The 26,786-nt window shown below is 44.5% G+C and overlaps 1 protein-coding gene and 1 long non-coding RNA gene across 9 annotated transcripts in view; one reads left to right on the top strand and one right to left on the bottom strand.

Annotated features, from left to right (window-relative positions):
- ST3GAL6 (ST3 beta-galactoside alpha-2,3-sialyltransferase 6) overlaps nt 1-26,786 on the top strand; it is a 242,363-nt gene that overhangs the window by 181,215 nt on the left and 34,362 nt on the right. For all 8 annotated transcript variants that reach the window (XR_011026538.1, XR_011026539.1, XM_068270627.1 and 5 more), the window contains 2 exons: nt 2,072-2,172; nt 19,366-19,429. Coding sequence is in view for 6 of the 8 variants with exons in the window: in XM_068270627.1 (XP_068126728.1) it covers nt 2,072-2,172; nt 19,366-19,429 (165 nt within the window). In the remaining 2 variants the exon portion in view is untranslated. The remainder of the gene's footprint in view (nt 1-2,071; nt 2,173-19,365; nt 19,430-26,786) is intronic.
- LOC137547253 (uncharacterized) lies at nt 1,523-6,916 on the bottom strand. Its single transcript, XR_011026540.1, has 2 exons — nt 6,852-6,916; nt 1,523-1,873 (listed from the first exon to the last, which is right to left on the bottom strand). It is a non-coding gene; the product is annotated as an uncharacterized lncRNA (long non-coding RNA).

Here is a 26,786-nt window from a genome sequence, read left to right as displayed (position 1 = left end):
TTATAGTTGGAATTTATTATCAGTGAGGGTCACACTGTAGTCACTTCCTGCCTGAGTCAGGACTGAGTCAGCCACTTACATACCTGATATTCAACTCTTTCAGGCAGAGAAAGAATAAAAGGAACACAGCCTAGTTATTTGTGTTCTCGGCACTGTACATACCCATGTCTATCTCATTATGTCACATGTCAGTTGAGGTATCCTTTAAGTCATAGCTGTAACCTCACTGTGCTAAAACAATAACGTAAGAGCCTGTAACCAAGCTTAGAATCATACCAAAGTAAAAAAAAAATAGAATCTGTAGAACTGATTGAATGTCTTCTATATCATAGTTATTATTAGCATAGTCTTTCTGTTGGACTTTAGCCATTGTTATGGCTGTGACTTTGTTGTATGCAGGGCTGCTGTCTCTTCCCACTTTCTTTTCACTTTACCCTTATGTTGGCCCCTCCTCTTTCATGTGCGGCTTCCGTGTGCTGCAGACGCGGTCATTGGCAACAAAAAGTTAAATCTTCCAGAGATTAAAATAATCCGTTCAGTTTAGCCTATTCCGTGGGGGAGTTTTTTGCATCTAAAAAAATTCACCTTTTACTGATATGTATGCAGTGTAAAGGTGGCCATGCATTTATCGATTTTCCTGTATGATCGACCAATCGAGTCAATCATTTTATCAGATCAAGGGAGAATCAATTATCTCATACATGTCAGATCTGAAAATCGATCTGATCACTTGCTCACATAGGATCTGAAGTGGAAACTGCATGGTGTGCACCAGGCATTAGGGATTTGCCAGTAGACTGGGTAGTTTGAATTCATTTCAGGTGGCAGATAGCTCTGGACATTGAGCAGATCTCCATCCAACCGTTTTCAACAATCAATAATTTCCTCATTTACTAACTGGACAAAAATGCCCAATCGGCGCAGGTTACCCCATGTGACCTGTTAATGATCATTCTATTGGTTGCTAAGCAATCAGACATGCTGGGTAGTATCACTGGATTATGCACATGTTCAAAGACTCGTTCTACATTTGTGTGTTGATTTGGCATTCCCGTTCCATTGGTCAGCAGAAAAGTTCACCATTGATTGAGTGCCTTAATGAATGAATAAAAACTGGCTTATGTGTACGAGGTGAAAATAAACTTATGCAATAAACAATTGTATCTATCCTCCTACACCTAAATTTTTTTTTTTTTTTTAAATACCACAGTTATATTTTCTGTGTATCAACTAAAAAAAAGTATGTTGTATTGTCTCGCATGAATGATACAGTCTTTCAGTGCCCCAAAAGCTACGATATGTGAACACTTTTTTTTTAATCTATATTGTGCACAAGGGAAGTAGCAGTGCGGCACTCTCTCTAATAAATAGCTTATATGAGTGAGAAAGTAATATAAACATTTCTCACCACTGATGCTGCGTTCCTGCTGTCACTCATCTCTGGGACGTGCGCTTTGTCATAATAGCAGAAAAAAGACATCCAATCCAATTGTACAAGAAAAAAGCACATGCACCTCCCGTCCGTTGCGAGTGTATTTATTGACAGTGGTCTGCATACATCCAAAACATCAGGAACTTAATTCCCATCACATAATCATTGTGCGTAGAATCGCCTGTGGAGCAGCCAGGAGGTGGGTGGCGGGTTATAACGGGGAGGGGGGGGGGGTTAAGCGACGGCCATTTCGTGTCAAACTGTCACTTGGTCACGCTGCCTTCCACCACTTTTTTTTTTATCTATCCCATGCATTCAGAATCAGTTCTCTGCCAGGAAAGAGTTTTGTGGTTGTAATTCCTTATCAGTGAGGATTCTGTAGTCTGACTAGGTCCCGACTGGAGAGAAACTGTCACTTGCATACCTGATGTTTAACTCTTTCTGGCAGGAAAAAAAAGAAGAAAAGGAACACAGACTGGTTATTTGTATGCTTGGCACTGTGCATACAAGTCTATTTCATCATGTCACATGTCACCTCGGGTACTCTTTAATATTTACTGCATTGTTTTTCATATTATGAACTGTGTGTTTTTAGCCTCTTTTTTTTACCCTTGTATTAATGAAGTTGTCTTCTTACAGTGTGTCGGATATTGAGCCATTTCTGTGTGAAGACTACAGGAGACAATCAGTAATTCTTGGGACCAACAGGGTAGACCTACCTTACGGAACCCGAAAAGGAGGTAAGTTGACCGTCGCTTAACCCAGCCCTCCCCCTTTCCCTTTCCAGGAGTAATGTTGGCCGCCTTCTATGTGGCAGATCTTGTTTTTATCGCTCTATATGTTCTTTGAGTCGCTGGTTTTAAAGAGTAATTGTCGGGCATGAAATCAAAAATCAATTGTTTATTTTTATCTGGTAAACAAGTAATAAGGATGCTAATCAGACAATCCAAAAGTTAAAATTACTATTACTTTTCTTGTTGATAAATTATCATTCCCCAGTTTACATGACTCTTATTTGGTACACAAAAGAGAAGTTGCAGGGCATGCTGGGTTGTCTTTTTTTGCTTCTCTACTTCCCCTCAGACTTAACTAATGCAGCCTGATTGGCTAAAGCCTCTTTTCCTCCTGTTTTCCCCTCCCACACCTCTGTTCCTCTCTGATTGGCCAAAATTTCTCAGGCTGAAACAATGCACTTTCTATAGTGAAGGGCGGGCAAATCAGGCAGAAGAGACTAAGGCCCCGTTCACACTTGCGGTTCGAGTCCGCAAGTGTCCGGGGGCCGCAAAGAGATCGTACGGGTCTCTGCGGTGGCCACAAGTTGCCACAACTTGCGGATCCGGAATGTATCAGTTCCGGCTACAATAAAGTAGCCGGAACTAGATACATTGCAGTGCCAGAAAGGCACCGCAAGCATGGGGGATACTGGCATGTAGTCCGGGCCCCCCAAGTGGCATAGGACCGGTGCTGGAAGCATCCGGTCTTATTGCCAGTGTGATGAGAAATATCCATTTCTCATTGCACAGCATGGCCGCATGTTCGGGTCAGGATCCGGCCCGGGTCCGCAGCCGCACGGGGACGTACAGCAAAAATGGAGCATGTTGGAAAAAAGCCGGATCGTCCCGGAGCTGCGTTCCCGGATCCGGACGGTCGCACGAGTGTGAATGGATATATTGATTAACAATGTATCCATTCACCATCCGCTGTGTACGGAGCGTTCCGGGTCCGGGGAAGCCGGACCTGGAACGCCAATGTGAACCGGGCCTAAGGGCGGATATTACATCACGACTGGCTTCAAAATAGCCACAGAAATATGGAAACGGTCTAGAATAGGATTCTCTACTTTTACTTTATAAAATTCACAGGAATCATAACGTGGACAGTGCAATACATATGTTATGTGAGTAGAGCAAGTATTTATCTACTTATATATTTGTGTTTTTTTTCCTGAGATAGTATGGCTGACAGCTCCTCTTTAAATAATTACCTAGTCAGGATCTTCTTCATGAGTCACTTGCTGTGTCTCAGACTTGCACAGGTGTACCGTAGCTGCAATCCTCTTGAACAGCTCTGTCTGGGCCCCACCCCCATGTAATCAGAGAAACCTGATGATGCTTAGTCCCCGCCCACTGAGATTTTTTTCATCTTTTTACCTTTAAGTCATGTAACCCCATTTTAACAACAATATTTGTAGCTGTAGAAGTTTCTTTTACAGGAAAACAATTAAATGATGGGGCACACTTACCAAATAGCTGATATTGTAAATTTATGCCAAGCAATGAACGCTGAGGCCCCGTTCACACTGCACGCGTTCCCATCCGCATTTCGGGAACTCGCGCAGGAGGCAGACACGCACGACATCAGAAAGTGAATAGACTGCACTGTCTGATGTTCACACTGCATGTGTTCCGGAACAGTGCGGTCTGTGAACGCATGCTGCACGCATTTTTTAACAAAATGCGCGGCTCACCCATTCTCTTTCATTGAGTGGGATCAGCCACGCAACGCATACACGCACGGCCATCTGCATTTGCTGATGTGAATGGGGCCTAAAGCTAGGCAAAGTGCCTTTGCGGACACACCAAGTCATTCATTTTGGACGATTTTGTCTGGATATCCCAACATTGCTACCAAATTGTAATTTCGATTTAGCTTTCAGAAGATTTCACTCAAACGGAGGTGAGGGCGTGGCGATTGTCAATGGCCCAGAACCTCATTGCCGATGACAGTCCCTCCAGGTCTCTCCCTTCCCTAAAAATCAGATTCTGATCCTAGAGGGATCTATCTTTTGGCCTAATCAGATGCCGACCTAGAAGTGTATGGGCACCCTTAGACAAGATTTCTGCTGATGCAAGTTGGCCCATACATTGACTAAAATGGATGTTCTACAGATGTGTAGTTAGCCCAAAGGCTGAGGATGTGTTCTGTCCTTTTGCAGTGCTCAGGGAGGGTGTGTGCGTGTGTGTGCGGTGTTTAGATGTGACATCACATGGCAGGTTAGAGAAAAAGAGAGACGTTAGGTGAACAAAGCTATCCATGCTATCCACATTCCTGGCAGGTGGATCGCTGGCTGGGCGGTCATCAGAGGGCTGCTGGACACACTCTGGATTATCACCAGGGGTGGTCGTCCTTGGCCGCCTCAGCTGACTTAAATCTATTATGTGTACGTGACTTAAAGAAGAACTGTAGTGAAAATAACATAACAATATTTAACAATATTCATTTATAGTTTGTCAGTGTTTGGTCATTGTAAGATGATTCCTCTCCCTGATTTACATTCTGACATTAATCACTTGTGGTGACATCTTTAGTCCTGCCATGTGATCTGTGTAAAATGTTTGTTACTGAGAGTTCCATGCAAAGAGGGACATGACATCACACTGTGGGAGGGGTTTCACCACAATATCAGCTAATGATCTATTTGAGAAAAGGTAAAGATTTCTTATGAGACAAGGGAGTATCCGCTACTGATTGCAACGAAGTTCAATCGTTGGTTACAGTTCCTGTTTAAAGAGATACTGAAGCGAAAAAAAATATATGATATAATGAATTGGTTGTGTACTATGAATAATTACTAGAAGATTAGCAGCATAGAAAATATTCTCATACTTTTTATTTTCAGGTATATAGTGTTTTTTCTAACATTGCATCATTCTATAATATGTGCAGATTACACAACACTCAGCATTCAAAATGATTCTTTCAGAGCAGTCTGTGAACTAATGACCTAGTTAACTAACAGTTGAGATAATAAAAGTCAGAAAACAGCCCTCTCCAGGACTTTGAAAGTCGTAGAGATAATGGCTTTTTTGTATAGAGATAACAACTGGAGTTTCTTAACTCTTCCTGTACTGGAAACAATTAGACTGATGTATCTGATCTTAATGTTTTAATGTTTTATTTCTTAGCTGCACTACACATACAAATCATAATATCATAGTTTTTTTTTTCGCTTCAGTGTCTCTTTAAGTGGTAGATATCTGAAAGATCTGGATCATATATCTGTCCTACTGCTACTCTGTAGTACATGCCTGGCAGTAGTGCATTGTGAAATGTTTGGCTGGGGTCGCCATAACAACCGGCAAGCTGAAACTGAGGTTTTTACTCGGTTTCTTTGAAAGACAAACACTGTGCACATAAACCTTTGTAGGAAACCATTGTGGCCTGGCACAGGAACAGAGCTTCCTATGTACCTGCACGCTATACCGCTGCTGCTGCAGTAAAACCCTTTATCAAGCCTGAAGATTACAAAGAAAAACATAGTTAAAGTTTTGTGACAGTTCAAGTTCTCACGTTAAATTCACCCAGTGAAGTCTGGTTACTGAGACCACAGCGGCGGCCCCGGACTTTGTACTGCCAGATATTCAGCACGTTCTGAGCACGCTCAGATGATGTGCAGTCAGGGGGTTACATCAAAGTAATAGCCCTGTTGTTCAGCCGCACAGGACAATGTACCAGATTATTTCACAGAACGATACGAAGTGTGTGTGATATTATTGCTGTAGCTCACATCTGGAACAACCACAGGCCTTTCGGTGCACTTCAATGTCCTCAATTCATTAAGGGCAGTTTGGTAAAATCATTTAGGTCGATAAAATGGCGCATTCGGTATTTTCCACTTTTTTTTTCCAAGTTCACAAAAGATTTTCCGCATGAGGCAGAAGTTCGGTAATTTACCAAACAAACATAGATGCTTTCCTTGCGATGAAATATATCCATGGCTACAATTACTAGGTAATGCCCAGTGATGTTGATCCAGGGATTTTATCTGATTGCCATCTGGAGTCGGGAAGGAATTTGTTTCCCTTTTGGGGCTAATTGGACCATGCCTTGTGGGGGTTTTTCGCCTTCCTCTGGATCAACAGGGATATGTGAGGGAGCAGGCTGGTGGTGTACTTTATTTTCTGGTTGAACTCGATGGGCGTATATGTCTTTTTTCAACCCAAATAACTATGTAACATGCTTCAATCCACTTAACCCTGCTCGGTAAGTGTCACTTACCAGCTGTGGAGCAGGTCAGGGGTCAGGCAGGAAGCTGTGTGTATGACTCAGAGATTTTCTCTGCAGTGTATCCTGTCATCCCTTTAGATGTGCTGCAGCCACCAGGGGGAGCTCTTCTGTATAAGAGTATACAGAAAAGCCTCATAAAATGTCTTCTTCCACTGGTCTGCCAGAGTGAAGCGCCGCCTTCCAGGGTATTGGACCAAATCGGGGTGAGAAGAAGGGCTGTGTGGCTCTCCCTGTTGGCTGTCTGCTACATCTGTCAATGTACCGCGTGGAGAGAGTGAGTTACCAGCTGGTCAGAGCTGGAGAAAAATATCGAACGCTTTAGTCCGATTTACCGAATGCATAAATCTTGTTGAATTGCAATTTCTTGGCATTTCTTGAGGTACGGTATTTACCGCACAAGTCGGCAATTTACCTCACTAGTTGGTAATTTCAATTTTCTGTGCGGTAACAGATTTAGTGAACTGGAATTTGGCAAGGTGACCGGTAAAATCAGCAGTTTTCTGCATTACCTAATATGGTAATGCTTAGTAAATTGAGGCCAATGTTGTCTCAAGCCTGGCTAGTTATTTAATATGGGCTGCTGCTTTAAAAAGATGGCCATGTATTTGCCTTACAAAATGCCATTTTTATTGCCAATGAAATGCTTTGCATCAGTGGTTGTAAATTATTTAAAGGACAACTTTTTCATATCCTGAATAGTGTTAAAGAGGGTTGTAATATCAAAAAATAATTGTAAATCATAATAAATTGCCAAAAAATAGTTAGTGCGCCAAATAAACATATGTAAACACCTTTTTTTTTCTAATATACGTCCCCATATATCCTCCATTTTTTTTTTACCTGGTCTGGGTGCTTTTGCCTTATTTTTTCCCCCCTTAGCTACAGTGTTAAAGGACCGCTATCGCAACAAAAGTAGGCATTTAAAATCTGACAGAACTGACAGGTTTTGGGACAGTCCATCTCCTCATGGGGGATTCTCAGGGTTTTCTTTGTTTTCAACAGCATTTCCTGAACAGCAGTTGCAAAGTCTAACTGACAAAATAGTGTGCAAGTGAGTGGGGAGGCTGGCTGGTATCTTACTATTTTGGCGGTTAAACTGCTGTTGGGGAAATGCTGTTGAAAACAAAGAAAACCCAGAGAACCCCCCATGAGAAGATGGACTGGCCCAAAACCTGTCGGTTCTGTCAGATTTTAAGGGCCCATTCACACTTGAAAAAGGCAAAACTCAAGCGCTTAGTGCTCGCATTTTGCGTGGGTGATTTTACAGCAATTATCGCAATAAAAATTACTGAACAAATCTGCGTTTGATGAGCGATCGCGATTAGCGCTTCTATTACATGCTAATCACGATCTCTTCGAAACCGGTGAAAGAGAATTAGCATTATGCTGGGTTAGAAAGAAAAATGATTTCCTCTTTTTCATATCCCATTTTTCTAAATCTAGCAGTGGACACTAAAAACAACTGGATAGGTAGGTTGAAGAAGTCACTTCTTATTGGCAGGGCTGTGGAGTCGGAGTCGTGGAGTCGGAGTCGTGGAGTCGGGCAATTTTGGGTGCCTGGAGTCGGAGTCGGAGTCGGGAAAAAATGCACCGACTCCGACTCCGACTCCTAATGAATTTGTAACTGTAATTAAAATAGAAAATATGATAAAATGTTCTATTTCTCAGATAATAGTCATTAAAAATAATGTATAAATACAGTATATATACAGTAATAGCTGTCCACAAAAATGAAATAAACCAATCAAAATTAGTTACTTGTGCTGCTTCAATAAAGCAGTTCCCGTATTTTTAAAGAGGAGCTGTTAGGTATAAGGTCTCAGAGAAAATAAACACATATATCAGTAGCTAAAGATTGGCTGTACTTACATTACATATGCATTTCACTGTCCACGTTTGGATTTCACAGAATTTGTATATAGTATATGCAGAGATAGATGCTCCTGACAGCTCATGGCAGGCTCCATGTTTTTCTGTCAAATGTGTCTTCATGTCCTGCCTGCTTCCTGATCACAGATAAGCTTGTACTGAATAACACAGTGTGCAGTGAATATTAATGAGCCATGTGGCTAGGAACAATAGCTGACTCCTGCAGTGTACTCTGCCCCGGAGATTTATCAGTGCTATGCGCTGGACTGAGTTACAAGCTGCTGAAACGTCTCATTAGCAGCCGAGGGGAGGGCCCCAGAATGCTTTGCAGTATAGTATGCGGCTTGCGTCCTCTTAGGTCTAACAGCTTTTCTGATAAGAACACATCAAAGGTAAAAGAGATTTTTATCTTCAATAATGCCTTTATGGCTTCCTTCTAAACTGTTTAACACAGGAGAATAGAGGTTTAAATTAGCTTCTGCAGCCTGACAGTTACTCTTTAAGGTCAGATATACATATCTGATTGTGACTGTACAGTATATATGATGTGTACACAGGAATCTCTTATATATGTTACGGCCAGAACCCGAAGTTTGGCCACTTCTAGTTCTGGCCGGCCACTTCGGGTTCTGGCCGGCCAATTCGCGAAGTGCCCGCTGCGCTGCGGCCAATGTTAGAAACGGATCGTTTACTCTGATATGAATGTATCTTCTGGCCGCAGCGCAGTGGCCAAACGTATTAATTTGTTGCAATTTTAAGCCGGCGGCAATGTAACGATTCAAGCCGCCGGCTTTTTCATCTGCCTCATCTCTCTCCCTCTCTTTCTTATGGCCAGCCGGCGGGGGGACACGCGAGTCCCCCCGGGAGTCGTTCGTCGCAGCAGGGGCAGCAGAGCGGGGAGGCTGCAGACATTGCTTCTGCCAGCACCCGCTCTGCAAGAACGGCAGGCTTCCCTGCCGCGACGAACGACTCCGGAGGGACACGCGTGTCCCCGCCCGGCTGCCCATAAGAAAGAGAGGGAGAGAGATGAGGCAGATGAAAAAGCCGGCGGCTTGAATCGTTACATTGCCGCCGGCTTAAAATTGCAACAAATTAATACGTTTGGCCGCTGCGCTGCGGCCAGAAGATACATTCATATCAGAGTAAACGATCCGTTTCTAACATTGGCCGCAGCGCAGCGGGCACTTCGCGAATTGGCCGGCCAGAACCCGAAGTGGCCGGCCAGAACTAGAAGTGGCCAAACTTCGGGTTCTGGCCGTAACATATATACTAAATAACATCTATGCTGTAAGAATACAGCCTAATGTGTAGCTGTGTCACTAATAGAGATGGTCAATGAGATGGAAATAATTGTGCACTGATGCTGATTTATGCAAATGTATGCACTCCCTTTGCTGATGAAATCAAAAATTTGACATGTTGTTAAAATTTGGTTTGGTGACTACAAATTAAAAGGTACCTGAGACAGATGAAAAGTAAAGTTTTATACATACCTGGGGCTTCCTCCAGCCCCCTTCAGGCTAATCAGTCCCTCGCTGTCCTCCACCACCCGAAACTTCTGCTATGAGTCCTGGTAATTCAGCCAGTCAGCGCTGTCCGGCCGCATGCCGCTCCCACAGCCAGGAACATTCTACACCTGCGCAATAGTGCTGCACAGGTGTAGTATGCTCCTGGCGGCGGAGTGTGTGCATGCGCACTACGCCCGACTGGCTCAAGTACCTGGACTCATAGCAGAAGATCCAGGTGGTGGAGGAGGACAACGAGGGACTGATTATCCTGAAGGCGGCTGGAGGAAGCCCCAGGTATGTATAAAACTTTAATTTCATCTGTCTCAGGTTTACTTTGTTACACAGTAGTACTATACTCTACATATGCACTCCCCACAGAGCTGCAGGGAATCCACTGAGAATGCTGTACACATTGAACACAGAGGTGTTGTCTGTCACCCATAAACCTTGTTCAGATTGTGCATGAAGAATGTGTAATAGAGGAAGAATCTCCTCATTCCCCTGCAGAGTACCTGCACATCACTCTTACATGTACCCACACTTACATTGCCTAGGGCCTGATAGATGTTCTTTGTTCCGGTTTGTACCTTTTACAAGTACTCTTACCAAGGACTAGTTTTAGTCTAAAGGGAATAAATATAGTAGTCTACATATCCTTCTCACTTCAGTTGTCTTGTAAAATTCCTAGGCGTTGGCAGTTAAGAGACGAATTTCATGTTATATACTTTTAATCAACAAAATTGTAATATGCAAATTATAGGAGTCGGAGTCGAGGAGTCGGAGTCGGAGTCGGTGGAATCCTAAACTAAGGAGTCGGAGTCGGTGGATTTTTGGACCGACTCCACAGCCCTGCTTATTGGATAATATATTTTTTTTCCTGTTAATGTGGAGTTTCCCAGTTTCCCAGCTCAGGTGGGAACACAGCCACATTCTGACCTGGATACATGAGAGACCTGTATTAGTGCACAATAGAAGGCTGTATGCGGGTTTTTTCTGGGAGGAAGATTAACATACTTCAGTGCTCAGGCAACAGTACAGTAGGAGATTTATTGCTCAGATACGGTTCTATCCAGATTAGCTCCTACATAATGCAGTATAAAGATGTGTGGTGCGGGCCTTGCATAACTCTTATTCCGCCCGGCCTGGACGCTGGTGTGTAATGGTGCACCTGTGACCTGATTCATTAAGTAGAACACAGATGATTAGCCGCGATACAGAGATTTTCCTATTCACTTTCAGCACGCTGGGAACGTGTAACTCTAGTCACAGAAGTGGGCCGCTAGCAGCGATTTCAGGCCTTGTTTACATTGACGTTTCTGTCAGATGCCAAGATAAAATGGCTGCAATTTTCTTCACGTTTTCTTGAGGCCCCTTTCATGCAATTTCATTTTGGTTCGTTACCTTCTTTACCACAGGGCGACGCTAGGGCAATGAAAGTCTGAGGCCTTTCACACTGGATGTGGTGCGCCAAAAGTGGTTCATTTGATGCTAGGCTTTAATCTCTAAATACATACAGGGTGAATTTCTCTATGTTTTCCTTTCGTCCACTGCAAGAGTTGATGTCCACTTTAAAATACAGACAGGTACAGGTGGGTGTGTGGGTGCTAATCGCTTACTACCCAAAACTGCAGAAAAAGAAGGAAATCGCTTTACAAATCAGTACCGTTAAATTCAACAGCGCTTTAAAATCATCAGTAATTGCGCTGCTAAAGTCGCAACATAAAAGTGCTTAGCCATTGCATTTAGAAATATCTAGTGGGCCTAATCGCTTATGTTATACGTACAGGGGGTTGACAAAAAGTGCGTCAAATTAATAATGCCGGTATATTTGTAACCAAAGTTATAAGTGCTCTGCCACTTTCATTTGTCCTCCCTAGTTAACCACTCTGCGAACGCCTAATGCAGGTCGGCGGCCGCAGAGTGGCTCCCCCAGGACTGCCTAATGCCCAAAGGCGTCAAGTCCTGGACGAGGAGATTATCGGGGATCGCGCACACCGATGCACGCGCCTACCCGCTTCGTCAACAGTCTGCCAGCGGTGTTCGTTGCTGGCATACTAAAAAAAAAAAAAAGGCCAGTTATTTACACTGTACATCGCTGCGATCTAGCGCAGCACTGTGCTGGGGACAGCCGTGTCACTTAGCTGTCCCCTGGAGAGGCTCACTACGCAATCCCCTCTCATAGGCTGATGCCTACGAGAGAGGATCGCTCTGATTGGACCTCAGGAGTAAGGGAGGGAATGGGGGGAAGAAAATAGTAAAAAAAAAAAAAATGTAAATAAAAGAACAAAAAAAAAAAAAGCCTGCAGCAGCGATCAGATGTTACCAACAGTAAGCTCTGTTGGTGGCAACAAAAGGAGGAAAAATTACAGTGGTGTGAAAAACTATTTGCCCCCTTCCTGATTTCTTATTCTTTTGCATGTTTGTCACACTTAAATCTTTCTGCTCATCAAAAACTGTTAACTATTAGTCAAAGATAACATAATTGAACACAAAATGCAGTTTTAAATGATGGTTTTTATTATTTAGTGAGAAAAATAACTAAAAAACCTACATGGCCCTGTGTGAAAAAGAAATTGCCCCCTGAACCTAATAACTGGTTGGGCCACCCTTAGCAGCAATAACTGCAATCAAGCGTTTGCGATAACTTGCAACAAGTCTTTTACAGCGCTCTGGAGGAATTTTGGCCCACTCATCTTTGCAGAATTGTTGTAATTCAGCTTTATTTGAGGGTTTTCTAGCATGAATCGCCTTTTTAAGTTCATGCCACAACATCTCAATAGGATTCAGGTCAGGGCTTTGACTAGGCCACTCCAAAGTCTTCATTTTGTTTTTCTTCAGCCATTCAGAGGTGGATTTGCTGGTGTGTTTTGGGTCATTGTCCTGCTGCAGCACCCAAGATCGCTTCAGCTTGAGTTGACAAACAGATGGCCGGACATTCTCCTTCAGGATTTTTTGGTAGACAGTAGAATTCATGGTTCCATCTATCACAGCAAGCCTTCCAGGTCCTGAAGCAACAAAACAACCCCAGACCATCACACTACCACCACCATATTTTACTGTTGGTATGATGTTCTTTTGCTGAGATGCTGTGTTACTTCTACGCCAGATGTAACGGGACACGCACCTTCCAAAAAGTTCAACTTTTGTCTCGTCGGTCCACAAGGTATTTTCCCAAAAGTCTTGCCAATCATTGAGATGTTTTTTTAACAAAATTGAGACAAGCCTTAATGTTCTTTTTGCTTAAAAGTGGTTTGCGCCTTGGATATCTGCCATGCAGACCGTTTTTGCCCAGTCTCTTTCTTATGGTGGAGTCATAAACAATGACCTTAATTGAGGCAAGTGAGGCCTGCAGTTCTTTAGATGTTGTCCTGGGGTCTTTTGTGGCCTCTCGGATGATTTTTCTCTGCGCTCTTGGGGTAATTTTGGTCGGCCAGCCACTCCTGGGAAGGTTCATCACTGTTCCATGTTTTTGCCATTTGTGGATAATGGCTCTCACTGTGGTTTGCTGGAGTCCCAAAGCTTTAGAAATGGCTTTATAACCCCTACCAGACTGATAGATCTCAATTACAGTACTTTGTTCTCATTTGTTCCTGAATTTCTTTGGATCTTGGCAAGATGTCTAGCTTTTGAGGTGCTTTTGGTCTACTTCTCTGTGTCAGATAGCGCCTATTTATGTGATTTCTTGATTGAAACAGGTGTGGCAGTAATCAGGCCTGGGGGTGACTACAGAAATTGAACACAGGTGTGATAAACCACAGTTAAGTTATTTTTTAACAAGGGGGGCAATCACTTTTTCACACAGGGCCATGTAGATTTGGAGGTCTTTTTTCTCACTAAATAATAAAAACCATCATTTAAAACTGCATTTTGTGTTCAATTAGGTTATCTTTGACTAATAGTTAACGGTTTTTGATGAGCAGAAACATTTAAGTGTGACAAACATGCAAAAGAATAAGAAATCAGGAAGGGGGCAAATAGTTTTTCACACCACTGTAATTTGTGTGCTCAGTTGTATGGCTCTGCAGCGAGCTGTTAAATCTGCGGAGCACGGAATTGTTTAAAATAGTCTTGTTACTAGGGGGGGGGGGGGGTGTAAGACTGTGTTTAAATATGTACAAGTTTCACTTATTTGGATATTGTTTTCATATGAGAATTTCATGGATCAAATAGGTAATCCTTGCTCCAGCATTCCCGAGTTCCCTACCTACAGGCTGTCTGTGTTATGTGGCACTCTCATGGGGGGGGGGGGGGGGGGCTGCACTCGTGTAATCTGTCCTGAAGGAGGGAGATGAGTTACCTTAATCCTCCTCCTATAACCTGACAGCTGGAGATCTCAGATATGGGAGATCCGTAACCCCAGCCACACAGGAAATCAATGCTGTCACCTTACACTGGCAGCTGCTTCGCCCAGCTTCACTCTACAAGTCTGGTTATAGTAATTAATTAAACTGAATAGAGGGAAAGTCTCTGGATGATCCAGAGGCCTCCACCGCTCCATTCCAGCTCTGCGTCCCCCATAAGACAGTCAACAAGCCTTTGCCGATGGCTTGCGCCTTCGCAGTAGCACCAGTGCCGGATTACTGTCCAAGCAACCAAATCAATTGATTGGGGCCGCGGGAAGTCAGAGGGGCCATACAGATTTATTGCCTCTGTGCATGTACTCATTAAAGAGACTCTGTAACAAAAATTTTCAGCCTTAGTTCTTCTATCCTATAAGTTCCTATGCCTGTTCTAATGTGCTCTGGCTTACTGCAGCCTTTCCTAATTGCACAGTGGCTGTGTTATCTCTGTTATATGATCTAATCTGTTTTCTTCTGTCGGCTCTGTCGGCTAAGGCTGGAATGTGTGGAATGTGTAGGGCTGCTTGTGATTGGATAGAAGCGATACACACCCTCTGCAGGCTCTGTATGACTCGCACACTCTGCTTATGTGAGCCTATCACAAGCTGGTTAGTTTCTTTGTAAACACTGCCTAAAACTGGCAATTACAAGCCAGGATTGCAGCAGAGAGTGGCAGAAACAGCACAGAGGGGCACAGGAGAACATAAAGAATAGAATGGTATGCTTTTTGCTGTAAAAATTTTAGAGTACAGATTTTCTTTAAGTAATTCTTTCAGTCTGCAAAAACCAAGATCTCTTCAGCAATGCTGTACAACAGAGATAAGAAATTACACACACAGCCGCTTTTTGTCCCTTGGGCCTTGTATTTGACTAGGGCTGGATAAAGAAAAGGCGACCTCCCTCCACTAGTGCCTCCCGCCTCCTCACTATGCAGAGTCCCGAGTGGAGTGTAAATGAGAGGTTACTCACCCCGTTCTCGGTATTCCACTGACAAGACCTCCCTTCAGTCGGGGGCACCTCTAGCTACTTAATACTGAGGGTGCCTCTGGCTACCTAATAATAATAATAATAATAAGGGGGACCTGTCAGCGGGCGTTTGTAGGTTCATAAAGGGCGAAGTCTAGGATGCCAGGACATCTATGCCTATAGGATCCGGTGATGGAAATCCAAGCCTGTGTTTGACACCTGTGCTGTAGGGAATGGCAGGCATCCACAGCCTCAGCATGCTCTGACCACGCTAGATATATGTAGATGCAAGGATAACGGTCAGCACTGCTGAAGGTCAGAGCTTCTACGGAGGAAGAAGAAGAAGCACTGACCGCTCGAAACGGACGTCAGGCTTCAGTGCGCTGCACCCACCGACACCAACCCGTATGTCATACTGGGATGTGCACTTTGTATTGCGTTATTATGCAGGACGCAAAGATTGCCATTCACATCTATGCACCTATTTTGCAATAAAAGCAACTTGAGCAGTGACGGCCATTCTCCTTGCTCTTTGCATATTCTTATTTGTAAACTTGTACGATTTCCCTCCTGCTCCCTTGTAAAGGAGGAATCCGTTGTTAAAGATAAACTTTTACTAATTGTATAATTGTGTTCCTTTCATATAGTTTATAGGGCATTCCTCAAGCCACATTTTTTTGTTTTGTTTTAATACTCTAATTCCCTATAAACTAAACTAAACAAGCCTTCGCCCACAGCTTCTCCAGAGTGGCTTGATACTCTGAGCCTTAAGGTGCGTACACACATGCGACTATAGTCGTTTGTAACGTTCGTTCCCCGATCTTTACCAATGACGATCGTTACAAAAAACGAACCACCGACTATTAAGGCAAACGACAAACGAGCCAAATCGCTACAAAAGAAAGTTCTGTCTCGGCGGATTTTAACCAACGACGATCGTTTGCAAAAGTAGTACATCGTTGGAAACGGTCGTTCGTACTAGGCTTGACATGCGCATTTCACAATTTCTCCGTGAAACTTCTCATTTTTATGCGCAGGCGCAATAGTTGCTTTACGTGATGTAACGTTCGTTCTAACGATCAGATCGTTACACACCTTTTAAAACGAACTTTACTTAGGTCGTTCTTTCATCAATTAAAAGTTCGTTCGTCGTTCTCAACGAACGATCGTTGTCGCATGTGTGTACGTAGCATTAGTAGCAAGGGCTTATGGGAGCTCAGTCTGGGCAGGAGGAGGTTACTAGCCAGAGATTTCAGAGGCAGTGGGGAGGAGGAGAGGGGAGTGAAGTCTTCACAGGCTGAGGGCTGGAGATGCACAGCAGCATGCCTGTGTGTAATGTGACAAACAAAACATGTCCGCTCTCATTGTATCACAGGAATAAATAATCATAAACTGTTGAAGCTGTTTGCAGCTAGATTTGCTGTGTAAACTATCTACGCTTTAACTAAGATATAGAGACAAGTTACTTGTTATAGTTAGCTTTTCATCTCGGATCCGCTTTAAGCATACAGGAATAGCGAGCCTATTACAGAATAGCTCAATCTGAACAGTCCACTCAGTGAAACGTCTCATTGTCAACTGAAAACCACAAGAGAACAAGACCTGACAGAGCAGAGGGTGATGGCTGAGCGCATTCAGCTGAAGAGCTGCACAAATTTCCATATATGTCTCGACTCTGCTTTTTATGATGTCACAAAGTGGTATAATCTGGTTACACACGGGCGGCTGGCCGGATACCTTTCCGTGCTCTGCGGGGAAAAGAGTCATGTATTATAAATGCGTATAAAGGCTAAATGGTATTGACTCTGAGCTTACTGCTTATCCATCTAAAAACAATTTAATTAGCTGCTAGTCAATTCCATGCAGGCCTCAGTCATTCATTAACTGCAGAAACAGAACTCCTCGCATGCAAGCCCTGGTCTTATAGACTAAATGGAAATACTAAGGCATGATGGGTACTACCGTTCCAAAATAGGAAAGTGTGTGTGGAAAGGGGGATAACAGTAGTGTAAGGTTACCTGACTGACCATTTATAGCCACCTGAGGCTGTACAGGTGAATGTTTACCCTGCGAGGCAGACATTGACTTCACAGAGGTCGCTACAAGTCTCCTTTGGGTTTGCGGATTAGTGGAAAGGATAATTGCTTTTTTTGTTATACTAGATTTAACCAGTTTGCTCAGTTCCCATAGCTCCCAACTGTCCCTTTTTTAGCAAGACAAGACCTCTTTGGGCCCAAATCTAGTTGTCGCCTGTTTTTTTTCTTCAGTTCTCCCTTTTCAGTAGAAAAGGTGGTCACTGTGGGGATAACACAGTCACCTATATGACAAGGAGAGACCAGGAGCCAAATGGTGCAGTATTGTGGAGTATTAGATGTTCTATTATAGTATAAGAGTATTTATACTCACAAAGGTGGGTTGAAGTCTCTGCAACCACCGTATATATCGCCAATGGGAAAATAACCGTTCCCACCCTACTCCCCCCAGTACTCCCTCTTTTCAGGACTGATGTAGGAAAATATGTGGATTTTTTTATACTATATGTGTAGCTGGCTTTAAATTGTATTCCCGTCCCTTTAACATTTGATGTTTTAATATATCAATTTAAAGAAAACCTGTAACGTATCAAGAGAGTGACCAAGGTTACCTCTGACCCCCTCACCGTGCTCACTCCATCTTCCAGCTTTTGCCTTCAGCTGTCAGATACCGCTCAGTCACAACAAAATCTTCCAGGCACAGAAATAAGCTCCGCACTCAGGCGGCAGCCATGCTTATTTCAGAACCACGCTTACTGATCCAGCACTAACGGCAATGCTGACACCGCTAGGACTTGATAGCATTACCGCATAGAACTGGGAAACTTGTGCTTCTGTTTGCTACCATTTAACCACTTAACGACCAGCCAACCCGGATAGGCGGCGGCTGGTCGCAGTGGTATTTCCATGGAAATCCTGTCAGTTCACGGAGGGAGTCTCTGTGAACAACTTGCAAGCCTCCGATCGCGGCCCGCAGGCGAAATGTAAACACCCGGGGAAGAAATCCCCGGTGTTTACGTCGCACGGCGCTGCTGTCACAGCAGCGCTGGAAAGGAGATCGGCGTTCCCCGGCCTCTGATTGGCCGGGGATCGACGCCGTGTGATAGGCTGAAGCCTATCAGAGGCGGTACAGGACGGATTGCCGTCCTGTGCCGCCCACAGTGAGGAGGAGAGGGAGGGGGGAATAGCGCTGCGGAGGGGGGCTTTGAGGAGCCCCCCCACACTAAACACAAACAGCCGGCGGCGATCAGACCCCCCCCCCCAGCAGGACATCCTCCTAGTGGGGAAAAAAGGGGGGGAAGGCTGATCGCCCTGCCTGCCACACGATCTGTGCTGGGGGCTGAAGAGCCCACCCAGCACAGATCACACAAAACTCGGCCGGTCCTTAAGTGGTTAAAGAGAAACTCCAGTGAAAAAAATGTATTAAAAAAATGCTTCATTTTTACAATAATTATGTATAAATAATTTAGTCAGTGTTTGCCCATTGTAAAATCTTTCCTCTTCCTGATTCACATTCTGACATTTATCACGTGGTTACATTTTTACTGCTGGCAGGTGATGTCACTGGAAGTAGCTGCTGCTTGCTTTTTTGGCAGTTGGAAACAGCTGTAAACAGCCATTTCCCACAATGCACCAAGGTTCACAGACCGGAAATTGCCAGGACCATGGTCCTCAGAGTTTCTTGTGGGAGGGGTTTCACCACAACATCAGCCATACAGAGCCCCCTGATGGTCTGTTTGTGAAAAGGAAAAGATTTCTCGTGGGAAAGGGGGTATCAGCTACTGATTGGGATGAAGTTCAAATCTTGGTCACGGTTTCTCTTTAACTCATATACTGTCCTTGACCTGGAATCTACACTGTGTGCCCTTGTATCCTATTGTCTGTGTCCGTTAATCAACTGCCAAGTCAAATTCTTTGCAAGTGCAAACTTGTTTGGCCAAATAAAAATTATTCTTATCTCTGTTCCCATGACTGCGCACAGCATTGTGTATACTCACCTCCATTGCAGCAACCTTTTAACAGAATACACCTTTCCATCCGTATGTCTTTTACGAGTATTCTTTTATTGTGCTTAAACAATCATGCAGCTCCACAATAAAAAAGTCACTCTTTCCTTGTATAACCAGTTGGTTGTTTTCTCAAGTGTATTGCCCATTCTGTGCATCTAAAGCATATTTAGATTTCACTAACTTTTGTTTGTCCTTCAACAGATCGCTACTTTGATATGGCCCTAAAGAAACTCCCTAAGTGTGATCTTCCAGATGATATCAGAAAGTAAGTAGTGCCATAACGATATCCTTGTGGACTGAAATGACCGTTTGGCAGTAACACACACAGTACTTTAGCAACACCAGGCAAGTAGATCATGTCGTATATACCGACACATCTTGCTGGCCTTATCCACCAGAGGAGAATGCAATGTGGTAGGTATGAAAAATGAAAAATCCCATCACAACCTCACAACCTCACATCTCCTGGTGGCAGATAAACATCTCCCACCCACCAGCCAATAGTGTACATTCATTCTACACCTGGGGATTCTCATCACATGGGCGGCAGGATGGACAGCGGTTTGATTCTGTACAAGCATGCTTTTTTGAAGGTGTGGTCATGCTTCTAATTACTGCCCTGTCCAATAAGAACGCGGAAGGGGTGTATAGCAAGCTAAAAGTCCTCCCCTCTCTTGTAGGGGTCCAAGGGTTGTGGTGGGGCAGGAGTTAGAACTGTAGACTTCCATATGTTTGTAATGAGAACCATGACAACAGCAATCATGTGATCCTTAAAATAATTAAAAAAAAAACCTGAAAACCTGCCATGATTATGTTCTTACAGATGACACATTCTCTTTTTCAGACTACATAGGTCTACTGTTTAAACTGCCGAAATCTATTTATTATCGATTTGCTGTGTGGTGGGAATCAATCGCGACCTGATCCGATTCTGATAGGAAAGGGGTAGATCCTTTTGCTGGATCGGGTGGCAATTGAAAACGTATGGCTAGCTTCCGTTACTCTTGTGCCACCAAAAGAGCTCTGGGTGCTAGTCTAGTTGAGGGGTCTCAGCAGGAAACCTCACAGGGAAATTCCACTAACCTGATTCCGTGAACAGCACCCTCCGAAACGTTTAGGTTTCAGATAGGTTGTAGTAAACAACGCCCACACAATTCAGCCAATCACGATTCTTCGTGTTGTAGTGGGTGATCGGAGAACTGTTCCCTATGAGGTTTCTGCTGGATACCCGCAACTAGTCTAACGCCGAGCTCTGGATTACACAGTCCTCTGAAGGTATGCTGTGGTTTCTGGTATCAAAACATATATTTTCTCTCCTCATCCTCCAGGATGGCTGCATAACATGAGAGATAGCCTAGCTCCTCCCCCAAAGGAAACACCCCTGATACAAACTTTTGCATAAGAAGCCCCTGCCTACCCACACACCTCAGTTTTGCTGTGTTTCCCTCCTTGGAAACATCCGGATACGAACGTTCGTGGACTCCTCTCTCCCTGGATGCCTGCATGTGAGCTAGCGTTGCTTGCGCTGGCGACAAGCGGAGGCGTACTGTCGGTCGCTTGCGCCTGCTCCTCCTTTTGGGATTGGAGGGGCGGGTCGGGATCCGTGGGAGCGGTGGTCTGCCGCTCGTTTGGGGAGGTGGTGGCAGAGGAGTGTCCTGCGTGTCAGGACGACACCCGGAAGTACAAAACAAGCTACTTCCGGGTCAGGTCATCGGGCCATGTGACTTCCGCTTTTTAAGTGGGAAGGCGGCGGCGTCTCAGCGCCATTTGAGTCCAGCCACAGGACTGTCCGGGGGAGCATGGAGCAGGCAGAAGGCTCCTCCGTGGAAGGCCGCAAAACCTCCAGTGACACAGCAGAGAAGGTAGGCTGTTTGTCGGCGGTGGTATCGCTGTCGGTAGACAGTGACACTGGTGTAATGTTAGCCTGAAGGGGCTGTGTGGGATTATTACTCCAGGTGTTACCTACTGACATGCGTCTATGTGTCCAGCCATGGCTTCCTAGTGGTTTCTAGTGGCTGGAAACAGAAGGGGAAAAAATAATGGGATGCTGTAGCAAGGGGCAGGCTGGAGACTAAAAGAAATGTTTTGTTTCTCTAGGCATTGCCGGTACAGCCAGCTACAAAGCATAGAGAAAAATCCAGGAGATGCTCTAAGTGTGATGCAAAACTTTCAGCTTCCTGGTCGAAATCAGTATGCCAAAATTGTATTGCAAAGGATAAGCCTGATCCATCGATTGTGATGCTAAGTTTCATGGAGTCAATGCAGAAAGAATTTACTTCAACTTTTCAGGCCTTGCGCTCAGTAATGATGACAAACCCAGTGCCACCGCAACTGCCCCCTGTGTCGGCCCATGTAGAGTTTCCTGTACCCGCTTCGAGTCAGGAGTCTCGATCGCAGAGAGGGGCAGGGGCTGCGGCCCAGGAGGTTCAGGGTTATGTTGTTTCTACTTCAGCGGAAGACTCGGTTGAGGAGATTGAATCTAGAGCAGATTCAGGATCAGATTCCATTGCAAAGGATATGAAATCAGCAAAGTACCTATTTAGTGCAGAGCAAACGTCAGAGCTTTTGAGAGCAGTCTATGATGCGGAGCAAATTCCTGACCAGGTCACGATCTCCTCTGCACAGGACGATATTTATATGGGATTACAGGGTAGTGAAGGTAAGACTTTCCCCATTCACCCAGCAATTAAGAAGATAGTTACAGACCAGTGGATTGATCCAGAAAAGAGGTTATACATACCAAAGTCGTTTAAACGCAGATTTCCTTTTAAGGAGGAAGATATAGCCTTATGGGCAAAGTGTCCAAAGTTGGACGCGGCACTCTCACAGTATTCTAAGGATACGGATCTATCCTTTGAGGATTCGGGTGCACTGAGAGACCCCATGGACCGTAAAGCGGAGACTATGCTCAAAAGGGCCTGGGAGGCCATGGCATTTGCATTTAAACCAGCAATGGCTTCCATTTGCATTGCAAGAAATTTAATTAAATGGTTGTCGGGTCTAAGAGACCATTTAGTAGCAGGTACGCCACAGGCGGAGATCCTGGAGTCCTTCCCAGTCTTAGCCCGATCCGTCGCGTTCCTAGCGGATGCGGCAACGGAATTCTTAAGATCTACTGCCAGAGTTGCTGCCCTCATAAATACAGCCAGAAGAGCAGTATGGCTAAACACTTGGGAAGGAGATGTAAGCTCAAAACAAAAGCTGTGTGCCATGAGATTTGAGGGTGACCTTTTATTCGGCAAGGATCTGGACAGTATTTTGGAGAGGTCATCAGGGAAAGGTAAAAAATTCCCTAATAAGAGGGGCAAGCCACTTCCACGAAGGTCCTTTCGTGGGAAAAAGCCGTTCTTTAACAAAAATCAGAGACCACAACCCCAGAAGAAAAGATGGGTCTATACAGGTGAAAAAGGTAAATCCTCTTTCATGTTCAATAAGCCCCCTCCCTCTGGGGCAAGACAGGAAAAATGACGAGATACAGGTGGGGGGAAGGTTACTCCACTTCGTCAATCAGTGGGGTCTCATTACCCAGAACCTGTTCATATTAGATCTTCTAAAGACAGGTTACAAAATATTATTCGCCTCCCCCCCTCCAAAAAACTTTGTTCTTACAGGGACCCCAAGAGAGCCGGAAAGAGCCAGAGCTCTGAAAGAATCAGTTCTCACCTTATTGAAGCAGGATGTGATTTGCAGCGTGCCAGAAGAGCAGTTTTACCAGGGTTACTACTCCAGGGTATTTCTAATCAAAAAACCCTCGGGGAAATATCGCATGATTTTAAATTTAAAGAATCTAAACCCGTTCATTCAGGTGGAGAAGTTCAGAATGGAGAGTATATTTACCATTCAGGCCTTGATCCCCAAGGACGCGTTTATGGTAACTCTCGACTTAAGAGATGCTTACCTTCACGTGCCCATCAATCCAGCTTACCAAAGTTATTTAAGATTTGCAGTAGCTCTGGGAGACAAAATATACCATTTACAATATCGGGCACTCCCGTTTGGTATAGCAACTGCACCGAGAATTTTTACAAAGATCATAGCAGAGGTGATGGCACAGTTACACCGTCTGCAGATCCGAATCATTCCATACTTGGACGACCTGTTGATTCTGGCAGATTCAAAAGAAAAGTTATTGGCCGATTTGCACCTGACATGTCAGGTATTGTCAGACCTGGGTTGGCTATTAAACATAGAAAAATCAATGCTGAATCCCAGTCAGACAGTGCGGTATCTGGGGTTCAGGGTAGATTCGGTTCAGGAAATGACTTTTCTGCCAGCAGAGAAACAGGAAAAAATAAGACAGAGGGCATATTCTTTCAGAATAAAAAGCAGGGTATCGTTAAGAGACGCAACTTCCTTGTTGGGCCTTATGACCTCGACCATACCGGGAGTGGTATGGGCACAAGCACATACGAGAACATTACAGGAATGGTTCCTGCAACATTGGAAGCAGGGAAGAGTGCATCTCGACAAGAGGTTCACCCTATCGCAAGTAGTCAAGGACTTCCTATTGTGGTGGGAGGACCAGAGCAATCTCAATCAGGGCAGGATGTGGCATCCTCCTTCTACCATCCGAATATTCACAGATGCCAGTCTGTGGGGATGGGGAGCGCACTCAGATCTATGGCACGCTCAGGGAGTCTGGAGTCAGGGCATGTGCAGGGAATCATCGAATTTCAGGGAGCTCATGGCGGTAAAGCTGGCCTTGGCCCAATTAGCCCCCCACATAAAAGAGACACACGTTGTAATTCTCTCGGACAACATTGTGACAGTCTCTTACATTCGGAAACAAGGGGGAACCAGGGTAAAGAGGCTCAGAGACTTGGCCTTGGAGATTGCAGCTTGGGCAGAGCACAATCTAAAATCTCTAACTTCAGTTCATATAAAGGGCTCTCTAAATTTTTTGGCAGACCAATTAAGCCGACCCAAGTTGCTGGAAACAGAATGGGCATTAAACTCGGAGGTGTTCCACCAGATAGTACAAATGTGGGGGAGCCCGAGTGTGGACCTCTTTGCGTCCCCCAACAATGCAAAGACAGAGTTTTTCTTTTCCCTAGATCCAGCGTGCCCCATGGAAAGGCTGGATGCTCTAGCATTGCCATGGCCCAGGACTCTCCTTTATGCCTTCCCCCCGTTTTCACTGATTTCTCGTTCAATCTGGAAGATAAAGAAAGAGAAGGCCAGAGTTATATTCGTAGCGCCCTTTTGGCCACGAAGGATATGGTTCCCAGATTTGTGTATCCTGGCAGCACAGGGTCCTTGGTTTCTACCTCACAGGAAGGATTTGTTAATACAACAGGGGAGATTCCATCAGAGTCCAGAGAAGTTTTCCCTGGCAGCCTGGCTCTTGAATGGAGGGCGTTAAAGAAAAGGGGTTTTTCGAACAGAGTGATATCCACGATGGTTTCATGTAGAAAGATTACTACGAGAAAGATTTACTGTAAATTTTGGGAAGTTTATTGTTCCTGGAAAATGAGAAAAAATTTAGTAGGGAACGATATTGCTACGATTTTGGAATTCTTACAGGATGGAGTGGATTTAGGTCTATCACCTAGTACATTAAGGGTTCAGGTTTCGGCCCTTTCCTTATTTTTGAATATTAAGATTGCCAGAGATCCGGCTATCATTGATTTCTTAAAGGCGGTATCTAGGGCTAGACCGATACCGACAAAATTTGTTCCCCCATGGGACCTAAATTTGGTCTTAAGGGCTTTAGCAAGAGATCCTTATGAACCCCTGAATAAGGCTTCTCTAAAAGCTCTGACGTTAAAAACTACTTTTTTAGTCTCTGTCACATCAGCTAGGAGGGTTGGTGACATTCAAAATTTATCAATAAAGGATCCGTATATGCAGATATTTCCAGATAGGATCATATTCAGGACAGATCCAGCATACTTACCTAAAGTTAGTTCACGCTATCATAGGTCTCAAGAGATTATTATACCTTCCTTTTGTGATCCACCAAAGAATGATAGAGAAGCAGAATGGCACAGTTTAGACGTCAGGAGAGCGGTAATACAATATCTTGACAGGACAAGATCTTTTAGGAGATCAAATCATTTATTTGTTTCCTTTTCAAACACAAAGAAGGGTTTAGCGGTGTCAAAGGACACGATTGCCAGATGGCTCAGAGAGGTAATAGCTTCAGCCTATGTGCAGGAAGAACAGAGTGTGCCTAAGGGCATCAAGGCTCATTCGGTTAGATCACTTTCGACCTCGTGGGCTGAAAGGTCTGGTGCATCACTAGAGCAAATTTGTAAAGCGGCAATATGGAAGGACCAACACACATTTGTCAAGCATTACAGAGTGGACCTACTATCCAGCCAGGATTTGTCATTTGGTAGAAAAGTTCTTCAGAACATCATCCCTCCCTAAGGTAATTTATTTCTCGCTGGTCTCTCATGTTATGCAGCCATCCTGGAGGATGAGGAGAGAACTCTGGGTAGAACTTACCGGTAGCGGTATTTCTACGAATCCTCCAGGATGGCTACCTTAGTTCCCACCCGATGATGGTCTATTGTGGCCGGATTCAGGGGAATTAAGGTAGCGGCTGTTCGGAAGGTGATACTCTGCAATAACTGAGGTGTGTGGGTAGGCAGGGGCTTCTTATGCAAAAGTTTGTATCAGGGGTGTTTCCTTTGGGGGAGGAGCTAGGCTATCTCTCATGTTATGCAGCCATCCTGGAGGATTCGTAGAAATACCGCTACCGGTAAGTTCTACCCAGAGTTTAGAGGTCTCTATGTTGCTTGGTGGATCACCCACGGATTGTGCTTTTCCAGTACTTTGTTCAAATGCTCGATTGGTGAAAATCTGGAGGGCTTGAAGGACAAAAAATGTGATTCATCAGACCAAGCCACCCTCTTCCATAGCTTCATGGTCCATCTGACGCTCATGTGCCCATTGTAGGTGATTTGACGGTGGACAAGGGTCACCACGGGCACTCTGGTCTGCTGCAGCATAGCTGTATACACCAAGGTTGCATTTTGTGTCCTTAAAGAGTAACTTCAACCTAGACAAACATACTGTCATTAAGTTACATTAGTCGTGTTAATTAAAATAGATAGGTAATATAACCTCTTACCCACCCTGTTTTAAAAGAACAGGCAAATGTTTGTGATTTCATGGGGGCAGCCATCTTTTTGGTTGAAAGGAGGTGACAGGGAGCATGAGACACAGTTCCAACTGTCCTGTGTCCTGATCTCCCCTCTCAGCTGCACGCGCTAGGTAACGAGAACAACAACATCAGAAATCCCATCATGCTTTGCATTTCTTTGATGGGGCGGAGCTTAGCTTCTGTGCAGCTAAAAATGAGGCTTGGGTAAGAAAAAAACAAGTTCTAATGCTGTGAAACCGTTAAAGAAACATCAAGCCTTTTCAGTGGTGCTGAGTAGATTTTTAGTGTGGAGATTCACTTTAAGCTGGTCATACCTACATGTGCATTGGGTGTTGAAGGCTCACCTCTCACATGACAGCGCAAATCCTGGCCACCTCCAGTGTCCAGAGTCACCGCAAGAAGCTGTACCATGAGACAACCGCGCATGTAGTGAAGTCACTACGTGCATCAGTGTCATGTGGTGCAGGTGATTGAGGTGACAACGACACAGGTACACTTGAGGAGACACTGG

The sequence above is a fragment of the Hyperolius riggenbachi genome, chromosome 2 (assembly GCF_040937935.1).
Source record: "Hyperolius riggenbachi isolate aHypRig1 chromosome 2, aHypRig1.pri, whole genome shotgun sequence".
NCBI classification, from domain to species: Eukaryota; Metazoa; Chordata; class Amphibia; order Anura; family Hyperoliidae; genus Hyperolius; species Hyperolius riggenbachi.
This window is presented reverse-complemented; position numbering and strand designations above follow the sequence as displayed.